This window comes from Halichoeres trimaculatus, unplaced genomic scaffold (assembly GCF_033239565.1).
Source record: "Halichoeres trimaculatus isolate MK-OKI-2021-1 unplaced genomic scaffold, fHalTri1.1 fHalTri1_scaffold_15, whole genome shotgun sequence".
Taxonomy (NCBI): Eukaryota; Metazoa; Chordata; class Actinopteri; order Labriformes; family Labridae; genus Halichoeres; species Halichoeres trimaculatus.
The window spans coordinates 24,371,782-24,381,087 of NW_027437193.1; the positions used below are offsets into that span (position 1 = coordinate 24,371,782).

A 9,306-nucleotide genomic window follows, 5' to 3' on the forward strand; every position below is an offset into this window, starting at 1 on the left:
TTTCTTTACAAAAATGACTTCATAGTGTTTTCTTTGGGATTATGGTGAAGTTTTGTTATTATAAAAATCAGTATTGTGCACTGTAAATCAAGCAATATACAGTGTTTTAAAAATTAACAGTAATAAACTGTATATTAATCTTACAGTAAAAAAAAGCTGTATAAAAACGGTAATATACTGGAAACCCTGCTGCCCGCAGTCCACTGTAAAAATCAAGAAAAGACAGTAATGTGCTGTAATTCATGTGCTGAATTACAGCACATTACTGTTGATATTATTACAGCAATATACTGTAAAGTATATAACAGTAGGCCAACCGTAAAATTAACAGTAAAATACTGGAACCACTGCTGCCAGTATTTTACTGTTAATTTACAGGACAATTGTTTACAGTGTAGGCTCTGTGGGATTACACAAACAGGCCTGCTCAGCTCCATGGTTTAGACCCAATTAGCCTCTCACAATTAGCTGGACTGTCATATTTTTCTTCCCTGTCACTCTCCCTGCACCCACAAGCACGCACACAGGCACGCACACATTTTGCTTTTCTTTCAGCCTTGGCAACAAGGAAACAACGTCTCCCATTGGCCTCCTCGCAGCATTCACCCGCCTTCTCATTCGCCCTCCTCGCTGCCACTCGGCGTCGAAGCTGCACGGAGCTCGCGGTGTGCGCTGCGGATGCAGGGGCAGCAGGGCTGGGCAGGGTCCGGCCTGAGTGCGCAGTGGATGCTGAGAGAGGGAAAATAAAGAAACATTGTTTCCACTGATCGTTATGGGTGTCTTATCGGGATACCACTGGCACAACTGTATGGATGCATGCCTCATCATCAATCCCAGCCTGTCCGTGATGTGTGACAGCAGTCTAATGAAGCTAAAACGGAGCGTGGAGTCTTCTGCTGCATCTCTAGCGTAGACAAATTGTTGCACCAAATGAAATGTTTTCTCAGTTCAGTCTCTCCTGGCCTTGACCGTCAGCATTCAACTCTGATTTCTGATAATCCTCTCTCATCTTAAACCCTGCAGGTAAGGGGTCGATTTTTATTGCACTCTGTTCTCTAATTATTATGCTGAGTGGGAGACACGCAGCTAGTTATACGCATCAATAAACAGCTGCATAATGGCTGCATGCAATTGTCGAGTGACAGCGCAGAAATAATGTATGTATCACTCAATAAGACGTGTGGCAGTTAAAGCTCGGATGCAAGACTGTAAGAGATATTCGATCGTTTTTATTATTTTGTGCTATTATTTAGGCCTGAATTACGCTTCTGGAAAAATCCCTGGCAGTGCATTTCTATTTCAAACTGAGCATTTGATGTTAAATCACAATTAACTAATAATACTGAAACACAAAGCCTACTTTTTGGGTTCGGCTTTACATTTTATTGTCTTAACGCTGTGGATGCAGGAAAGCCGTAGCATACGAGAGTATTGGTCACCTTTATTTTTGTCCAATTTCCCAAATTTGCATTAAATGTGCGATCTGATGTGATGCGGACTGGGCCACCCTTCTTGGAGCTAGTGCAGCACAGACTGTACCGAATGCGTGTTACAGTAATGGCCTCGGCAGACATATCAACCTACATTTTCTACAATGCCGAGAACCCCCTCAAAAAATATGGTTGAATAACCCACAGACTGTTTCTCTCGAGGGTTTGTGGCTTTGGGATGTGGGTCCATTCGCACCCCGCAGCCATGTTCAAAGCCTGTCTGACCGTGGTGATGGATTGTAGGTCAGGAGGAGAATCCCGGTGCTGACAGGGCTGCAGATGGGGTGCTGATGCAGTGTTGTTGAGTGTTAATGTGTAATACGCTTCCCCACCAACACTTAACGTCATTATGAAACACTTGTTGCAGATGATACACAACTGATTGGTTCTTGCAAAAAAAAAGGAAAGAAAAGAAAAGAATATTAGATAGATAGATAGATAGATAGATAGATAGATAGATAGATAGATAGATAGATAGATAGATAGATAGATAGATAGATAGATAGATAGACAATGCCTGCTGCTCCATTTTGTTGTTTACAGTGAAACAGGCCTCTCTGTCAGCATTCACTGGGCTCCTCTGTGTAACTGGATAGCACATGATGCTCTGACCTTCAGACCATCCTGCCACCACCTACTACGACAGCAGCACACAAACTCCCACATACATGCACAGACACATGTGTAACTGCAGACCTTGAAGAGATAAACAAGTTGTGTTAACCTTTAGAATGCCAGCCCTCAGAGCCGTGATGTGTTTCAGGGTGATTCATTGGTTTAGCTTATCAAAAATGCTTTTGTTTTGACCTACTTCTTAATCACCAAAACATCAAACACAAAGAAGCTGCAGAAATAATGGATAGAGATCCCAAGAAGGCATCACTGTTACATACTGAGGCAGTATAATGTGCTCACTTTTGATCATTCTGAGTTCTCTCACCTAAAACGTTTTTTTTTTTTTCAAGTTTGCCAAATTTAACAAAGTAAGTTTTATGTAATTTTTTTTCCACGGGCAAAGTAGTGATAGAAACACCAAGGGCACTGCTTGTGGCAATTTTAAAACTGCACACCTTAGGACCTACCTGGGGCGCTTGGCTTTTTCCATAAAAGACTGCTGAATAAAATTAAATTGAAACAAGATATAAACAGCTGTAACCAAAGTGTTAAAGAGTGGATCTAAGCAACGTCAGAGATATGAGAGTTTTTCACCATTCTTCTTTTTTTTTGTAACATTATGTAACTCTGATGAATATTCAACCCATGGTCTTCTTTTTATTTGAACACAATTGCTATCACATGTAGACATTTTGTATAACCCTGCTCTCTCTCCTTCTTTCTTCTAGCTTTACTGAAAACCTAGGGGACAGTTATGGAAAACTAACAATAGTCAAAATCTTTTTATACAAAACATACTGACTACAGGTGTTTGTAGCAGGCAGAAATTGTACAATAATAACATTGTCCCTATCACATTGAATACATATTGTAAATATAGTGTGAAACTGAATAAATTACGTCTAAGGTGTTTACAGTGTGAATAATGAATGCACATATATTACAATAGGCAGCTTTATCTGAATGTAAATGGATTCATTCGACACAAACATGTCATGAGCTGCATCGAGAAGAAATCTTTTACAGACGGAGAATTTAATCTCAGCCTCATTGATAGTGATTATTAGTTTGGTTTAGTTTATTTTTTTATTTTTTGTGGACAGTCTCCTTTAATTTACTTTACAGTAAAAGAGGCAGCTTTAGCCTGTACGGCTTATTTCCAGCTGTAGTCCGCGGCAAAAATAGGCAGCCTAAAGTGTAATTATTAAGTTTGAAAATATAATTAAATACAAAAGGAAATACACAACATGTATGGTTATAAAATGCCTAAAACAAAAGGAGGAGACGTACAACTTATCACACAAAATGAGAACAGACACAAAGCAATTCATGCATCAAAGGCAAGAGAGAGTGATGAAATAATCATAGGGGCCACATTTAAAGCACTGATTAGACATTACATTAAGGCAGGCAGCAGCAATGACCATGTCACATCCAACTCAGGGTTTCACATTTGATTAGTGTCTGCACCTGTAGTTGTTTGTAAGCCACAATTTGAGATGGGATATAAAAGTGAGGTATTTATGTATGTCTTGGGTATTGTCTTGCAATCTTGTATTGCCCTGACAGAAAATGATTGCTGACCAAAAGTGATATTTCTGAAAGGAATTAGAAGGTCACCTCTTGTGGTACTTCTGGTCGTCTGTATGCTTTTATAATAGACTGTGAATGAGATTAGGGGAAGAGGAGCAGAATTATGTAAAATTGTGTAGACCGGACAGGTTAATAAACACACTTTGGTCTGCATGACTGAAAAACATTTTCACCTAGACTAAAAACTTCACCTTTAACAAAGTAACATGTCCTAACCAGAGAGGTAAAAGCCTTATTGTAAACGTCTTCCCATTCTGTTGTCCTGAAGTTCAGAGCCTGTGTTTATAATAAAAAATGAGAACCAATCATGCTTCATTTGCACTGTCGCTATGTTGAAGTGAAGCTGTGACTCATCCCATAGAGACACACTAAGATTATTATAAGTTTTGACTCATCTGTAATGAAACCAGTATAGCTTGGAGAGCTGCCATCACATTGTTATGAGACATGAAGTTGGGAGGGATGTATACAGTCATGGCCAACGAGTTGTGTTTTCTATTTTTACACATCCTGGTTCTTCTGATCATGTGAAAAGAAGAGGTTATTAATAGCAGACGTCTAGGTCAGTGTGTGAGTGGTCAGTCTTTGCTGACATTGAAACCACAGAACAGTACGGCACAGGTTTTCTTTCTATGTATCTGTGATTATGGACCTGGTATTTCTGAATGTTTAGCTGCTGTGTGACAAAGCTAAGCGTGTCCTATGAGCTTCACTGAAGCTAGATGTGTGGTTCAGAATAAGAAGTCTTGAGTCTGTGAAACTGAAAGCATCCTGGCTGTCTTTGTTTTTCATTCCACCCTACACAAGCTGCGATCTGATGGAAGGCTGAAGAAGACTATTTCTTTGTGACTGTGTTGCTAGGAAACAGCTTGAGACCAGTTTTAATAGGATCCACGCTAAGAGCTCATTTCTTCCTGTTCAGCTGTTGACATTTGCAGTCACAGCAGCAGGAAATTAAGGGTGCACCATTTAACATGCAGCTGTGAGACTTTAAAGTGCTCAAATTGAGCTTTTTTGATGATGTTTCTTTGTTTCTGTTCAATGATGTGTCTGCAGGGAAGCACCATGTTGACCAGTATCACTGAAGGGATACTGTGCTGTCTGACTGGGAAGGCTGCCAGTCTGGTCTTACCCCTGGAGTCGTCTGAACCATCCAATGGTTTTGAGTTTGTCGAGGTGAAGCCTGGCAGAGTCTTGCGAGTGCGACACATCATCCCAGAACGGCAGCCTGTAGAAAGGGAGGAGGAAGTCACAGACAAGGGGAAGACGGATGGCTACAGTAAAGACGATGGCTCTCGTGAGGACTCAAATATCCAGAGTGGTTCCAGCAGCAGTGTCCACTGTAAAAGAAAGATCACCGTTTATCGCAACGGCCAGCTTGTGATTGAAAATCTGGGGGATGTTTTGCACTCTGAGATACTACAGTGTCAGGACGGGGATCTGGAGCCTTGCAGCACCGTTGAGGTGGAGCTGGCTGACTTCAAAGAAATGCCCTCTTCCCCAGATCCCAACCCCGTCCCCCCTCTGGTTCCTCCACCCCATGGGGAAGAGAAACCTGCGCCACCTCCTCGTCGCCGCCGTCGGAAGCCTAAGCGCACAGTGCTGATCGACTCAAAGAGGGTGATCTCCAGCTGCAAAGGGACACACTCAGATGTGGCACTGTTCTTTGTGCATGGTGTGGGAGGATCGCTGGACATTTGGAGCAGTCAGCTGGACTTCTTCTCCAGGCTGGGTTATGAAGTCATTGCCCCTGACCTGGCAGGGCATGGAGCCAGCACAGCCCCACAGATAGCAGCAGCATATACTTTTTATGCCCTTGCAGAAGACCTCCGTGCCATCTTTAAGAGATATGCTCGAAAACGCAACATTTTAATTGGCCACTCATATGGGTCAGTACCATCATTGCAATTACACTCTACTGGAAAATAAATGCCTTTTAAGTCTTTTTCCTCTGATATTGTCTTGTTGATCAACACTTGTGTTGTAACGTGCTATACCCATCTCCTAATATCTCTTTTAGGGTGTCATTTTGCACCTTTCTAGCCCACGAGTATCCTGATTTGGTCCATAAAGTGGTGATGATAAACGGAGGGGGCCCCACAGCTCTTGAGCCCAGTTTGTGTTCCATCTTCCAGCTGCCATCTTGTGTCCTGCACTGTCTGTCACCCTGCCTGGCCTGGAGCTTCCTCAAGTAAGATCTGGGTTGTTCAATTCCCCCTCTTTCCTGCATCAAATTAAGACATACACATACTCATGTTATCCAGTTGTGGACACCAAATTTCCAGCAGCAACAAGCACTTACACCAGTGACACTGGTATGTTTTCATAAATCTGTATCTGCATTTGTAGCAGTGAAAAACACCACTGATTTTTGTTGTGCTAAACCTGGCACTACAGATTATAACACATTTTTGTTTCTTGTTCTCAAAGAGTGAATAAAACAGGACATCGTTTAGATGTAAGAGGACTTGAAACTATAATGTTGTACAGCCTTAAAACATTAACTTGAATAGTAACACTTCCTACTTATTTTTTTTTGATCATCAGAGCTGGATTTGCACGTCAGGGTGCCAAAGAAAAGCAGCTGTTGAAGCAGGGTAATGCATTCAACGTGTCTCCATTTGTCCTGCGAGCCATGATGAGTGGACAGTACTGGCCTGAGGGGGATGAGGTCTACCATGCTGAGCTCACTACTCCTATCCTGCTGGTTCATGGCATGTGTGACAAATTTGTGCCCATGGATGAGGACCAGCGCATGGCGGAGGTACAACACACTTTCATGTGTACATAAGAACTAATTTATCTTGTGGTTTTTAAAGATAATGTGTCCTGATGTTCTGCATATTGCCCCATTTCTAGATCCTGCTGTTTGCATTCCTCAAAGTCATCGAGGAGGGAAGTCACATGGTCATGATGGAGTGTCCCGACACTGTCAACACTCTGCTGCACGAATTCTTTTTATGGGAGCCCGACATGTCCAAAAAACACAGCCACAAGTTGGACACGGACAAGACTGCCGCTCTCAGTAACACTCTCCACACACTGAAAACCAATAAGTCTCTGGAAAAATAACCGACAAAGAGGCTAGGTTTCTCACACAACCAAGCAGATGGCCTTTTTTGGCATGTGTTCTTAAGGCTGCTACCAGGCTGAGAGCTGTTAAAAACAGGGCCACATCTTCAGGATGCGGACGGCCACTGGTGCTCAAAGATAAAGCAGGACTTAGGCATTGGCCCGACCAGAGAAGGATGGAACGGATGCAAAGATGAGAGGAATGGATGCAAATGAAAACAAGAGATATTCTGTGTTTTTGATACTAGTCTGTGCTCCATCCTGACGTGTTTGACACAATATCTGGAGATCAAAAGGACTGTGTCCATTTGTGATTGGTGTATGAAATGTTTTCCAGTGAAGAACTGACTAACACAAGATACAAAACGCTTAGAGTTCTTGAAACGGTGTGTGAAATGTCTCACCTTTATCCTAAATATTCTGTAAAGTTCTTCAAAGCTTCTGTTTAGCCAAAATGGTCATACATCTGCTTTGTGGGGGAAAAAATAATTATATAAAATGAATTTAGGGATTGCTGATCTAATTTGCGAGTATGATGGCTAAGTACATCTCACAATGAAAAAAAAAGGGTTATGACACTATATCCAAAAATGGTGACTGGATAGTAGTGGGGAATGATATAAAGACATAGTGTATATGCCAAATGTAATAATACTCCTACCACATGCATTTCCAGAGCGTATCGTAAAAGAAGGGGAATCACAGAAATACCATATATTGTTACCTGAAATCCAGGCACCCATTTACCATTCACACAATGTGCTGGCCAACTGAGACATGACTCACAATCACAGTCACTGTGCTGTGTCATATTATGGTAATCTATTTGCCTTATATTAACACTGTTGTCAATCAAAAGGCTACGAGTCTCTGTCAAGCACAATGTAACTAATCCATTGATATATAGTTGCATGAAATGAAATAATCCTCGATGAGTAATTTATCTGCCGATTACAAAACAGATTCAACAAACAAAAAGGTTCTTTTTTATCCTTTATTCTAGTGTTTTCTTTATTGTATAAAATATCCTATGGATACAAAGCACTTAAGCCCTGCACGTGCTGAGAACATGAAAAGGGTTTCTTCAGACACAATATATCCTCACATTGCAGAATTCCTCATGTTCTTTTCAGTGAGCAAGTATTATTTTGCCTTTATTATGAAATAACAGCAACTGCCATGGAAATTGTGGTTGTTTGGATTGCTTTCAGCTGTCTTATCAAACCATTATAAATGCAGAACAGTTGTACATTCCCCTACTACTTTCCAGTGCACCCTATTTATCTACAGAAGTAAAGAATAAGAAACAACTTATGCTACTTTAAAACATTCATTTATGGGTGCTGCTTTGTCTCATAATGGGACCATGAGGTGCGAGTGAAAGCACCGTCTTAATTGCTCGCTGACAGTTCTTATCTGTTGGTTGGATAGTTCATACTGTTAGGAGAAGAAGGATGTGGGAGTTGATTGGTGACGGCGACTTGACGGCTAATGTGCATTAGCCAAAGGAGGCAGCCCCCTTAAAAAGGGACATTTGTACCCACCCATGCTGGTCTGTTATATATGCATTTTGGCAGAATGTGGATGCAACATGACTGGTATTATGCAACTGGAACAAAACAGAGAAAAAGAAGTGGAGATATGTGAACACCTCAAAAAATGGTATGTTCTCGATGGACTTTTCAAAAACCAACAAGTGCTGATGCAATGTACTGCGTGTCTCCTTTAGTGTTGGTTAAACTGTATGGACTACAGGGTGCACATGTACTTCCTCTTATGCTAAAATTGTGCAAATACAAATTGTCAGTGCTCATATGTGCTATATCTTTTTGTGGTTAACAAAATGTGTTAATGTTATTATTGCATTTATTCAAAGGAATCATCATATATGCACTGCCTGAATGTAGATGCATATAACATTATATAGCCTATCAAAGCTGGTGGATTCAGTGTATGATCATGCCTTTCCAGGCATAAAATAAAACAATGTTCACAGACTACATGAGATTTGCTTGTATGATCATTTCCACATATATAGAGCTTAATGTAACTTTTGTATTCCCCCCCGATATTTTATACATTTATAAATTACATTACATTACATAAATTCTTTGAGACAGTAGGTACACATGATTATTTGACCTGTGATGATTAAAAAATTAGCTTAATGCAGGATACAACATTGGCATCTCATCCTGTTATCTCTGAGACCTATATAATTTAACAAAACCTGAAACTTTATGGTCAAGTAATTTTCTAGGAGCTTCTTGGCTGATGCCAGGGACACTTGACTAGTAACTACAAGTAGTTTCTTATTATAACTTTTTAATACCGACAATACATATCAATTTTATTATTTAAATGTAAATAAGGTGATGCAAATTTAATTTGAAATCCCTTTTTGTCTATTTGATCATCGCCCCGGTCATGGGAAGGGGAAATTAAAATTGGGATAAATAGTCGTCATTAAAATGTGTTAGAACACGCAGGAGTCGTGTCAGCGGACTCTACTTTTCTACATTTTATTACAGATAAT

The 9,306-nt window shown here is 40.6% G+C and overlaps 1 protein-coding gene across 1 annotated transcript; it reads left to right on the plus strand.

Annotated features, from left to right (window-relative positions):
- The first annotated feature begins 653 nt into the window (after nt 1–653).
- Nucleotides 654–8,762, plus strand: LOC141803806 (protein ABHD8-like). Its single transcript, XM_074687809.1, has 5 exons — nt 654–1,023; nt 4,755–5,587; nt 5,719–5,889; nt 6,246–6,462; nt 6,558–8,762. Exons 2-5 carry the CDS (start codon nt 4,764–4,766, stop codon nt 6,768–6,770), a joined length of 1,425 nt encoding a protein of 474 aa, XP_074543910.1. The 5' UTR covers nt 654–1,023; nt 4,755–4,763; the 3' UTR covers nt 6,771–8,762.
- Nucleotides 8,763–9,306: the final 544 nt, after the last annotated feature.